Source organism: Hydra viridissima, unplaced genomic scaffold (assembly GCF_058129835.1).
Source record: "Hydra viridissima isolate aposymbiotic clone 2 unplaced genomic scaffold, HvirCarnegie_v1 scaffold_2, whole genome shotgun sequence".
NCBI lineage: Eukaryota > Metazoa > Cnidaria > Hydrozoa > Anthoathecata > Hydridae > Hydra > Hydra viridissima.
In genome coordinates, this window is record NW_028324301.1 from 23,458,168 (window position 1) to 23,471,184 (window position 13,017).

The 13,017-nt window shown below is 29.7% G+C and overlaps 1 protein-coding gene across 1 annotated transcript; it reads right to left on the reverse strand.

The window, feature by feature from the left end:
* Positions 1–35: 35 nt before the first annotated feature.
* On the reverse strand, positions 36–3,627 carry LOC145185244 (large ribosomal subunit protein eL21-like). The gene is made up of 7 exons (XM_090079763.1): positions 3,537–3,627; positions 3,263–3,348; positions 3,113–3,174; positions 2,812–2,924; positions 2,635–2,712; positions 2,213–2,285; positions 36–485 (listed from the first exon to the last, which is right to left on the reverse strand). Exons 2-7 carry the CDS (start codon positions 3,327–3,329, stop codon positions 396–398), a joined length of 483 nt encoding a protein of 160 aa, XP_089935889.1. The 5' UTR covers positions 3,330–3,348; positions 3,537–3,627; the 3' UTR covers positions 36–395.
* Between the last annotated feature and the right edge of the window lie 9,390 nt (positions 3,628–13,017).

Consider the following 13,017-nt stretch of genomic DNA (forward strand, 5'->3'; position numbering starts at 1 on the left):
TCCCTTAACATGTTAGATCTAAAAACATCTTAAAGCACAGTGCTTAAATGTTTTTTTTAAAAACAAACGAGAAACTTTTACATTGAAAATGTAATAAATCTTAACATAAATCATTAATAAAAACTTTTGCAGTGATCGACAACCTGTTGTTTGTTGCCACATAAAGTAATCAGTATATTTAAATCCGAGTGCAGTATACTGAAGTTATGGTGATAACAGTTAAGACGTTTACAAAACATGGAACCGATCGTATGAGCTTTTATAGTTTGCTTTTTTTAACCATTCAATTGCAGAACCTTTACCTTTAAAAATGTAAAATTTAGAAATTAAAAAAAACATAAAAAAAAACAAGTACGCTTTTTTTAAATAAATTTTTTCTGCCATATAAACACACATTAGATGATAAACTCGTATGGAATTGGTTCAACCAATATTGGAGTGTTGTTCTTTGAAGAGACAAAGTGTGCTTCACGAGGCATGACAGGCTAAAATTAAAAAGAAAATGGAGCATAAGAACCAAACAAGTTTAAAAGTAAAAAAAAAATTATAAATATCAATCATGATTACCCAATATAATTTTTTGAAGTAAGTTCTTAAGGACCATAAATTATGATTTTAAAATCATAAAACTTGAAAATATACAGTTTGAAAATAAATTTCACTTTTGAAAAAACCATTATGTAAACAAGTACTTTATTGTTCCTACATGTATACTATAGCACTACCACAACAACAATAAAAAACAACAACAAAAGTTAAAAAAAAAGCTAAATTTTAAATGAGAAAAATCATCTCCTGTTTATTTTTTAATTATTTTTTAACCTTATCAAAAATTTAAAGTTGATAAAATTTTCAATACAATTTGAGAAGGATTGCCCATACTTTTTAAAAATAACCTAAAAACTATGTACCCCATAAGCATAGCATCTTATTTATAACAACTATTTCAAAACTCAGACAGCATTTTCAACAAAATGTCTTCATTAAAAGAACTAATCAAGACAGTAGGTTCTGCCATTTCTGGCATTGTCCAATAGAATTCTTTTAGAAAAAAAATTTCATCATTGTTTGAATGTTATAGAAAAAGACTCAGAACATTATCCTGTAAAAGTAATATAAGCTATCCAGAAGCATTCTTTTTAACAAAAATTCTCAAAACTCAGACAGCAGTTTATGCAAACTCTCTTCATTAAAAGAACTAGTCAAGACAGTAGGTTCTGCCATTTCTGGCACTGTCCAATAGAATTCTTTTAGATGAAAAATTTCATCATTGTTTGAATAAAAACAATATTTAAAATAAAAAAAATTATTAAAAATACTATTCTCAAAATATCTAAATTCATTCCCTTTCAAAAAAAAAAAAAAAATTGTCTTAAAACTCAGACAGCAGTTTATGCAAAATGTCTTTATTAAAAGAACTAAACAAGACAGTAGGTTCTGCCATTTCTGGCACTGTCCAATAGTATTCTTTTAGATAAATAATTCCATCATTGTTTTAATAAAAATAGGTACTTAAAAAAAAATAAAAAAAAATTAAAACATTCTGAAAAGTAAGCATTATATTTGTCTATTTAAATGCATTTCCTTTCAAAAAAAATTGTCTCAAAACTCAGACAGCAGTTTATGCAAACTTGTCTTCATTAAAAGAACTAATCAAGACAGTAGGTTCTACCATTTCTGGCACTGTCCAATAGAATTCTTTTAGAAGAAATATCTCATCATTGTTTGAATAAAATTTATAGATTAAAAATAAAAACTCAGAGCAAGAATCTAAAAAGTAAGCATAGTTCTTACCTATATAAAAGCTTTCACAAAACTATCTTAAGCTTAAAAAATTATGCAGAATAACTTTATTGGTAAAATTACAGTTCAAATTAATTCTAGCATGTTTCTACAGGAGAAATTAGAAATGATATGCATGCTTTGTTTGAATGTGTTTTGCAATCATACCAAATATTTAAAAAATCTATGGCTTGTTTAACAGAAAACTATTACTTCACAGTTAATTTAATTAGCTAGCTATACATACTGTTGAAGTTAGGCATCCAATCAGGCACTGTTAAGCCCCCGAAAACATTGACCTTGCAAAATTTACTATGATGCATACTCTAACAAATTACAACTCCAAATGCTTCTTCAAGAATTAAAATCAATTAAGAAATTAAAACTTAAGTAGTCTTAATTTGTATTGAAACAATGTTAGAAACCATACTTTTCTTCTGCAATCAACTTTAATTCCTTTTGCTTTAGCAGCTTTCTTCTTAACTTCATTTTCCTTGACACGTCTATAACAAAAAAGTATATAAAGTACAGGAACATTGTAAAAATACATTTTCTTCAAACTTTCTGATTTTTCTATCACTAAAAAATTAGAACCATACAACTTACAGCAAAACAAAGGCAATGCCTCACTTTTAAACCAATCAAAATTTACTTTTACTATACTACATAAAACAGTGTATAAACCTAGATTCTATTTTCAACAGAAAAAAAAGTAGTTTTACTTATTATAACTATTCCATAACATCCTTAAAGAACATTTTGGACCACTAAAAAGTCTCAACTTATACACCAGTAAATAAGGTATTTGATAACTATCATAATATTAAAATCAAATAAAAAAATTTAACATACCTGAGAAAATCATCACGACACTTAGAGTGTTTAACATGCTCAATACGAACATTGATTTTTTTGGGAATAATTCGATTGCTAACCAAATAAAAAAAAATTTCATGAAAAGTATAACTTAAAAACAACTTATTGATTTCTTTTCTTTCTTTTTTTTTTTTTTTTTTTTTTTAGACTTACCCTAGTTGTTTATTTACAACTACTCCCACTGCACTTTTAGTAACATTAAACACTCGTCCTGTCTTTCCATGGTAGAATTTGTATGGCATACCCTTTTGAATAGCACCATTACCCTAATCAAAAGTATTACAAAAAAGCATTAAAGATAATTGTCATAATATAACATTTTAGTATGTGAAAAAGGTTCTATATGCAAAGTTATTTTAACAAAACAAACATTATGGAGTTGGAATTATAATAAACTAGATAGGATTGAAAGTTATAGGATTCAAAAGTCTTTTAATTAAATTCTTTAGTTTACCTTAACATCAACTATGTCTCCAACTTTGTATGTTTTTAGGTACGTTGACAGATGTTCAACACCTATAAGAGATTAATTTTACTCTGGTATTTGTATGTAATGAGTTAAATAGAAGTATACAAAATGTTTAAATAAATATCAAAACTATACCATGTTTTCTAAATTTTTTTGAAAATAGATAACGTGTTCCTCTGCGTTTTCCTGATGGGTTAGTCATCTTCTTTACTTGCTAAGGCCTTAAAATGGCAACTTAGTTAAATAAAAAATTAGCAATAAACCAGAATACAATGGTCAACTAGTTATACTATCTTAAACACAATTTAAAACAAATTTTAAAATAGGGCATCAAATTATCATAATTACTAATAAAGTGATAATCTTTAACAGATTTCTGTGGTCTTTATATTTAAAAAGTTAAGATCACCTCAGAACAGGCACCACATGTAAAGATGGCAGATATCGAAAGGACTGACGGGCCGTTCTAAAAAGTAATGCCTTTGCTGAATAAAAAAAAGACCCAAAGTTAGAAAAAAATAAGTTCATATTTTTAAATTTAATTTTTAAAAATATCTTTAAAAAATAAAAGTATTAGCTAAATTTTTTTTCTCGCTTGTTTATTAAAATTTTTTTTGATAAGTTAAAAAATATTGAAAAAAATCACGAGAATAATTTTTCAAATTTTAAAAAAGCGTGTCAAGTATTCCATATTAGAATTGTATTGCTATTTGATTAATATGGCTTTCTTAAATGTCTTTTTACTCTGATATTTTTAATTATGGTAAAGTTTTATTCTGACAGTGCAATTTTAGTAATATTTAATTGATTTAAACGTTAGAAAATAAAAGTTAAAAATTAATGGCTTTGTATCTTTAGATTGATATCATTTTCTAAGATTTATAACGACTCATATAAAGTCAAAGTAGTTTAAGAAGTAAATACAGCTTCGTTTCCCTTTTATTGTTTATTTTACTTTACTTTAGATCATATATATATATATATATATATATATATATATATATATATATATATATATATATATATATATATATATAGATATATGTATGTATATTTATACTCATAGAATACCTACTGGGAATAAGAATAAGATATATATAAGAATAAGATATATATATATATATATATATATATATATATATATATATATATATATATATATATATATATATATATATATATATCTTATTCTTATATATATCTTATTCTTATATATATCTTATTCTTATTCCCAGTAGGTATTCTATGAGTATAAATATACATACATATATCTTATTTTTATTCCCAGTAGGTATTCTATGAGTACAGCATGACAGTCTTTTAGTCTTTTTTTTTGTTTTTGTTTGTGTCAGTTTGATTCATACTACAGTTGCATAAATTACTCAAGGAGTTGTAAATGTAATTTGTACAAGTTTTTTTTAAAAAATATAATAGAAAACTTAAGCCCACTTGTTTTACTGCTAAATTTTTAGTTTGCTGGGGGATATTTTTACACATGATTTCACATTGAGTTGTTTATCTATTACTTATTTTTTAGTACAATTTTCTTATCCTAAATGTTTTAGTTAGCCATTGGTGCTAGTTATTTCCAAATTAAAAGGCACTTTGCACATTCAAATCAGAGAAATTATTACAATTAGCTTAGAGGCTTCCTTTTTAGAGAAACTATGTTCAACGATAATAGGTTGAAAGCAATGTCAATCATTAAAAAACAAACAAGTCAATGCTTTTTTGATTACAAGTATAAAATGTTGTAAGAAATAAAGATTTTAGAAATAGTTTTGATGCTAGTTTTCTTTAATTTGCTAAGCTAATGTTAGTGGTACAGATGAACATAAGTGTTCTGCATGATGATAAGTGTATAGTACTGTGTAAATAAGAAAAACTATTTTTTTCTGTGAGGTGAAATTACCTTAATTTACATTGTATTATTTATTGAAGCTTGAGATTTTAGAGAGCTTTTAACAAATAATTTCCTTAAGAAAATAAGCAAAGGAAAAGAAGTTCATATTGTAACAGAAAGATGTATGGGAAAAAACCTTTGGTTTAAAGTAAGCCATGAGTCTTAAGTCCAAAAAAGGAAGCCACGAGTCTTAAATTCAAAGCTAGAAGAAAGGTGTCAGCGACAAGAAAATGATAATTGAAACAAAGTAGTGGAGAAGGGGGGAGTTTTTACAGTTATAATTACAAGAGCAGAATTTGTAGCAAAATACTCTGCAATTTACTATTCTAAATATTATTTTCCAAAATAACCTCAAAGGGTTTTGTTGATGCTGTTAAAAGTTTTAGTAAAAAAAATGTAGCTCAAGAAATATAAAAATGGTAAGGATTTTTATTCCTACCTTAAAATTATTAACCCTAATTTTCTTATGCAAAAGCTGGTATCAATGAGCTGCGATAGAACAATTATTACAGATGGATAAATCGTGCTCATTTATTGCCCTGTTAAGGCATTTTTTAGATAGATCCCATTTTAAAAGGACTTTAGTGTGCTACAGCTCAAGTTTCTATTCTCGGGTTCATTATTGAATGTAATTTGGACTCTGTATGACGTCATTGTATAACAGCTCATTTACCTATGGGTTATGCTACGACGACTAAATTTAAAAATTATATAAATAAATAAAAAATCTTTTGTCATTTCTAATAGATGATCCCGCTCCATCTCACCTTTACTATTAATAGCTATAGCGGGAAGAGATTCCTAAAATACTTGGACTGTAAAAAAAAAAGTTTTCCTTATCACAGTGTTATGCTAAGTTTCCACTCATCCGTTTTCGCTACGGGAAAGGGAAGGGAAAAGTAATCACGCGTTTCGAAATCGTTAAAAGTTGTATAAAAATTAATTAAACGGTTTTCAAAATCGTACTACTTCGAATAAAATATATTTTCGCGGTTTTCGAAATCGTAAAAAGTTGTGTAAATTCGAAAATGATGTGTTTTAAAATTGTTTAAAATTTCTAACGGTTTTCAAATTCACTTCCAAAAATTTAACTGTCTTCGAAATCGTTTGAGGAAACGAAACGAGTGCATACAGAAAGTAAACAAACAAACGTCGCATGACTTCGTTCAGGTTTTAAGCTCAACGACTTCAACTGCAAGTTTAATAACTTCAAGTTCTATAAGCAAAAATTTTAAAGTGAAGCGAAGTGATAAGCTATATTTTAAGCTGAACTTGTATGTGCCTGTACTAGTACTGTTATGCACTCCCTTCTATTCTCCTAGACTCCTACTCTATCCCTTATATTTGGAAAAAATCACAGTCGATGAGAAGCTACCTATGTTAAGGTTCAAAGACATCGATATAAAGTAAAGTGAAGTGATAACTGGTTTGGTATATGCTAGCAGTCTCTGCCCTTCTAAATAAAAATTTGAAGTATACACTACAGTAACATTACAGAAATACAGAATATACAAAAGATATGCTAAAACCCTTTCAATTATTTGATAATCATTCTAGATTTCAAAAATCCAATTCCTTAAATATGTGAAAAAATTGTTTGCATATTATCGATTAGCTAATCTAAAATAATCCTAGCATGCTTCCCTACTAAAGAACATTTAGTTGTCCGCTTCCAGTCTTCCAGTTTCCTGGCATGGTAAGCCTAAATGATGTCTGTCTCACCTTTCCAGTTCAACAATACTGGAGATTTTATTTTTAATGTGGCGGTATCATCATCATCCTAGTCTGAGTCATCATCATCATCATTTTAATTTCTGTCTGGAGCAGGTCTAACTGCCATTTGCTCTTCCATGGAGCGGTATTCCCAAACTGGTACAAATGAGTTTAAGAGTTCGAAGTTCTCGTTGATGACCAATTTCTCAGTGGTTTTTGGAGACAACCTGCATCTTTTTGTGGACCACTTGTCCAGCTTCACTAAAGGGCCGCTCACTTGAGGCACTTGAGGCTGGTAGGCAATAATACTCCCGTGTAAAGCCTGCCAAGATGGGCATCTCTTTGCGATGTGTCTTCCACCAGTCAAGGGCATCAATCTTCGAATCTATCACAGTTGTTTCTTTGAATTTCGCTCACTCAACGGAAATCGGAGGACCCTCAGCTGTAGCATATGTCTGCCTGAATTGGCTGGACACAGTCTAAAAGAAAGAAAGAAAGTTAAACGTTTAGTAAACTTCGTATAACTTCGCTTTCTTTAATCTAAAATTGTTTAAATTCAAATAATTTTTAAAAAGTTCGTTTAACTTTGAGCCTCTCCCCCCCCCACCTCTCCCCCGTATGACATATTATCCTCAAATTAAAATTTTTATGACTTTGTTTGTTCGATTGCATTAAGATTAGTAGAAATATATTTAACTAGTTCTAAAGAAATTTATTTCATATTATACTTAATAGCTATTACCTTTGCTGCTGCCTTCCAGAATTCAGTCTCACCATCATCTTCAAGAAACTCATCGGTGATCTCATCTGAGACATTGATTGTACCTTGCTGGTTTGACATCCAGTTTGCTTTTGTAGGATACTGGGTTTCAACTTGTCAAAAATCTCATCCATGACACCACAAGCGTGCAGTTGTTGGCCTTTCAAGAAAGGGTTTAGCAGGCAGCCTACAGCATAAGGCATGATGTCACATGCTCCTCTTGGGAATCGTTTCTCGAGTTTTACAATGAGCTCAACCATGAATAGACCTACTCCAGTGACGCTGTTTTTTCTAATTTCTTTGACCCTCAGAGAAGCACATCAATCCACAAGATGAACAATGGCTGACAGTGCTCTATCGATTGTAATTTTCTTATCACTCGACATTGACTCAGAATGTGGTCAGGATGGATGTGGTCCGTTTCTTTTTGTCAGCCCGGAGAGCACACAGGACACTTTGAAGATGGTCGATGTCTAGGAGCATCATTTGGACAGAGTTCCATCTGGTAGCACAAGGAGCAGTGATCTTTCTGTAGGGTACTGAAACAAAGACTAAAATAAAATTTCGCAAAAAAAATCGTATGAAATTGTAAACTCTTAGAAAGCTTTGTTTGAAATTAAAAAATATTTGTAAAATTTTGACATTACGTTGTAAAACTTCGTATTCGTATCTACTGAAAAAGTTAAAAATACTGCTTGTTGACAGTCCTTTCCAGGGCCATGTTAAACGTGTGGTCAATTGCATGTGATTGAACCACTTTCAAGATCAGCAATTGTCTCTGACTTCCTCAGTGCAGCTTTTATATTTGAAGCTTGGTCAAACACAACAACCCACTTCTTAACCATTTTGAGTGACTCAAAACTTTTAACCAAGTTTTCCAACTGAGTAGCAATGTTCTGACCAGTGTGCTTACCTGGGAATGGAATAACTCCAACAGTTACCTTTCGTAGAACAAGCTCTTTGGTGATGTAATGAAGAGTCACCGCCGTCGTTGTTGCGTGAGGTCCAGATGTCAGTGCTGATTGCAACTGGATCACAATGAGGAAGCTCCTTGTCAAACATGCTCTTCATGGCCATCTGCAGATTCCTATAGAGGAGAGGTAACTTGAAGCGAGCCATGCAGGCACCACTTTTAACCTTAAACCTCGAGTCAATGTGGGCAAGCGGTCTTTGGAAAGGGATAGAGTTATACATTGAGAAAGGCTGATTGTCAGTTGCAAGGTAAATCATGAGCTCCATGTCATCACGAAGCTTTGTATTGGATAGCACAGATTCTTTCTGGCTTTTTGCACACACCATAGGCCTTATCTCCTTTGTATTCCTTCAGGAAGTACTGCCAAACCAGTGAGCGATGGGTCTTTGGCATATTTGTTTGATGTTTTACAATGTTTAATTTTTGTTAAATAACATAGACAAAGTTATAAGGTTTTCAAGTTCGTGAAATATAATGAAAACAAATTTATACGATTTTCGTAACCGTAAAATTTTGATTTACAACATTTTGCGGCTGTCAACATCGTTTTAATTAAGTCTTATCAACTTTTAAAGATTTTCAAAGTCGATTTAAAGTTAAAGCTACAACTTTTTACGGCTTTCATAACCGTTTAATTAACTTTTATTCGAAGTTTAACGGATTTCAAGTTGAAATTTTTAACTTTGTTTAATTTAAGAAACTTCGCTTAACTGACGACTTTCAAAGTCGAACAAAAAATATACCATTTTGAAAACCGTAACTCGATTGTTTTATCTCTACACAGTGTAGTAGAAAACTTTATTTTGCCTTTATTTTTAAGCGCATAATTACACTCTAAATTTAAAAGTGTTAAATTACACTAAAACGGTGTGCAGCATGAAATACACCAAAACGGTGTTAATTTGCACCGTTTTGGTGTATTTCATGCTGCACACCGTTTTAGTGTTAATTTACACCGTTTTGGTGTATGTTTACACCGTTTTGGTTTATTTCATGCTGCCCACCGTTTTAGTGTAATTTAACACTTTTAAATTTAGAGTGTAACATTGTTGCCGTACAACAAACTTACATGAGTTTTGATAAAAGAGGTATTTTAAGTTTTGATGGGTTTACCTAACATTGTTACCGTACGACAAACTTACATGAGTTTTGATAAAAGAAGTATTTTAAGTTTTGATGGATTTACCTAACATTGATGAAAACGTTATCAATGCTGCTGAAATTCCAGTAGTTGATCATGATATAGCTACTTTTCTTAAACCTAATATAAATGATAAATATGGAGTTGAGCAGAAGCCAAGAGCAGGTCTTCATAAAGCACCAACTTATGTACCAGTTTTTTTGAAAAAAATGAATTTTCTGAAGTTTATTAAAATTGAACTCTTTATATGTTTAAAACAGAACCTTTTTTTTATGTGACAAGTTAACATTCATACATAAATTTGTTATTAATAGTTTGTTGCAAAACTTATTCTAACGGTTTTAATCGAATAGCAGCTCAGTCCATGCCTTGAATGGTCGAAACAAAACTACGTAAGATATGCTAAGTACCGCAACATTCTTTTCTGGAATATATAGTTTGTAGCCTTTTGTGTCTAAATACATAATTACTTTAAATTCGACTCATTTTAAATGACTGACTTAGTAATTTATACTTTAATCGTTATTATTCATTGTTACAATAATATATTTTTATGAGAATATATTCTTGTGATTACATACAAGATATACAAGAATATACTCTTGTGACTATGTTATTATTAGATGAAAACGAAAAACCGAACCCTGCACAGTGAGTCAGAAAGGTAAAAAACCGGCAAAAATGATATAACCATCAAATATAAACATGTGATACATCAGTTCTAGTATTTTTGGGTCAGAAAATTTAAGTTTGTTTACTAGAAGTAAATTTTACGCGTACCCAAGACCTGTATTACGCGTCTCAGTGCCATTTACACGCGCAAATAACGATTTAAGTATACGTGGTATTATATAATATTAGGGATCGAGAAATCGATCTCAAATAATATATAATACCACGTATATAATCTATACCACGTATTTTTTAAAAAAAAGTTTACGCGTATCTAAGGCGAGTACTACACACGCGTATTCTTTTACGCGTATTCTTTTACGCGAGCACAAAAATTACTTTAAATAAAAAAAATTGGGTTCTTCAAACCAAAACGCGCACTTACACTAATTAAAATATAAAATTTGTGTTCAAAAAACCAAGATGCCATATTATCTCACTATTCTATGAAAAAAAAAAAATTAAAAAAAACTATTATTATAAACAGCTTTATTTAACATCAAGGGAAAGTCGATTTTCAGGTTTGTGGTTTTTGAAACTATTATTTTCAGGGGTTGTCTTCTGCTACTTCTAACTTTACCTTAAACTCGACCAGCCAATTCATTTTAAGCTTTAAGATGTTCATCTTCATTTCTGATCCGCTCTTTCGTTTCCTTTTGATATTGGAAATACAGGGGTTTGCAATAGTGTGTACTAGAGGGCTTCTTATTTAACTATACTGTTTTCTTCATGAAGATTAATTTAAGTGGAACCGTAGCTTTCTGAAAAAGACTTTACTCGTATTTACTAATATTTGTGTTAATATACTTTTGTTTATACACACTTTAGATACACCATCAAAATCCCCTTTAAAGTGAAGTACATCTTCAAACTTTTTCAGCGAATGTTCTCGCTGAGTCTTGACATTCAGTAAAGTTTAGTATCCTTGTAGGATTATGATTAAAAATACTCTGTAGTGGAGTTGAAGCAGATATTTCTGTTTTGTTTCCCTCACTTAGATCTTCCCAGACCTTGCTTTTTTCTACCTGGGACCTGCAGCAACGTCTTATCTGTTAACTGTTATTTCTTTATCCAATCACATTTGCTCATTTTCTAGAAGCTTTGAGAAAGTTTTTGAATGTTTCAGCAACTTTGATTTGAACTTTCAATTCAATATTGATAGAGTTTTCTTGAGATTTATTGTTTCAGGTTCATCATTACTTCCATGGCACACCCTCCAACGTATGAAACTTAAGAAGAAGAGCCTCAAGTACATTATCATGATTAATTCCTAACTCTTGAATGATAGCCACTAAATGTATATTTATGAGGAATGTAAGCAATAAATTATTATTCGTTATTTTGAATGAAAGTTTTATCTTTAAACATTTAATTCAGGCAGTAGGCCGTCAAATCATGCAATTTTTGGTTTTTGAGGTTTGAAATTTACCATGATTAGTTTGAGCATGAGTTTTTGAAGGTTGTTTTTTGAGTAATGACAAATTATTTCTGTAGTACTAATGTTGTGTGAAAAATTTATGAAAAATAATTAATATGAAACTTTTAATTTGACTTTTTTTTAAAAGATTGTATATTGAATTGGGACAAGATCGGGCAACTCATTTTTTTTTTATCTAGTGGAATTTCTTAGTTTTCAGCCGAACTCATGATTATACAAATAAAAAAAAATCATTAAGGTGCTCTTTTTTTTAAATTCTTAGGGAATGACAATCTAAAATCAAAATGCAGAGTCAAAAGCATTGTTTATACTTACCAAATATCTTAAGCTTATGCCTTAAAATTAAATTTTGAACCGTTTTTACCTTAAAGGAGTGCGCTAGAGGAAACATTTTGTACCGGAGTTTCGCAATAAAAAATTAATAAGATATTATGTCTTAGGAAAAGGTGCAAAAATTAGCGATTCCTTAAGAATCAACCAAAAAGCAATTCCAGTTTTCTGTGAGTATTAGTAACATTTTTACTCGATTTATTAGTTCTTAGCTATTGTTTTTTTTGTTGGTTTTTTGCCAGTTTTTTTGTATTTCGACTAATTGTGCGCCGATGTTTACTTCAATTCTGACATTTTCCCGTATAAAGTACAATTAGCTGTTCTGACTTATCGTAACAATACGGAACTTTTCGTGATAGCAGCAATAATAGCATTACTTTTCACATAAACTTGCTTGTTTGAAGTTTTTAAGATCTAAATTTTCATTTTTTCTATATTTATCTGGTTTTAGCCAGATAAATATAGAAAAAGTTTTAAAAGACATTAAGAAACATAAGCTATATTTTTGTAACCAAATGTCTCGTTTGTGAACACTAGCCTAATCTTGAAAACTTAAGATAAAATTTTCTTAAAATGAAGTTACATATTATCAATATCAGAGTAAATTTTTGTAAGTTAATAAACTTTCTTTTAAGTTCGGTACTTAAAAAAACATTAAAAAATTAAACTTTCATAAATTTATGTTTTATGCTTGTTTCCTAAACTAATTCTCTCTCTCTCTCTCTCTCTCTCTCTCTCTCTCTCTCTCTCTCTCTCTATATATATATATATATATATATATATATATATATATATATATATATATATATATAAATGCTTTAACGCATTATGCTCATAAAAAATGACATTTAAGAATTTTTCAATAACCAGGAGGAAACTTTTTTAAAAATTAAAAATTAAAGTTACAAGGTTTTCATAACCTAGTAAAAAAAACAGTGTTGTAAAAGTAAGTCTATAGAA

Bases quoted from the DNA above. Each gene is read 5' to 3' on its own strand.
- LOC145185244 (XM_090079763.1), bottom strand. From the start codon at position 3,329: ATGACTAACCCATCAGGAAAACGCAGAGGAACACGTTATCTATTTTCA. The intron at 2,713-2,811 runs GTAAGTCTAAAA...TTATTTGGTTAG, and splicing joins GTTGTAAATAAACAACTAGG to CAATCGAATTATTCCCAAAA. The intron at 2,286-2,634 runs GTATGTTAAATT...TTTTTGTTATAG, and splicing joins TGTCGTGATGATTTTCTCAG to ACGTGTCAAGGAAAATGAAG.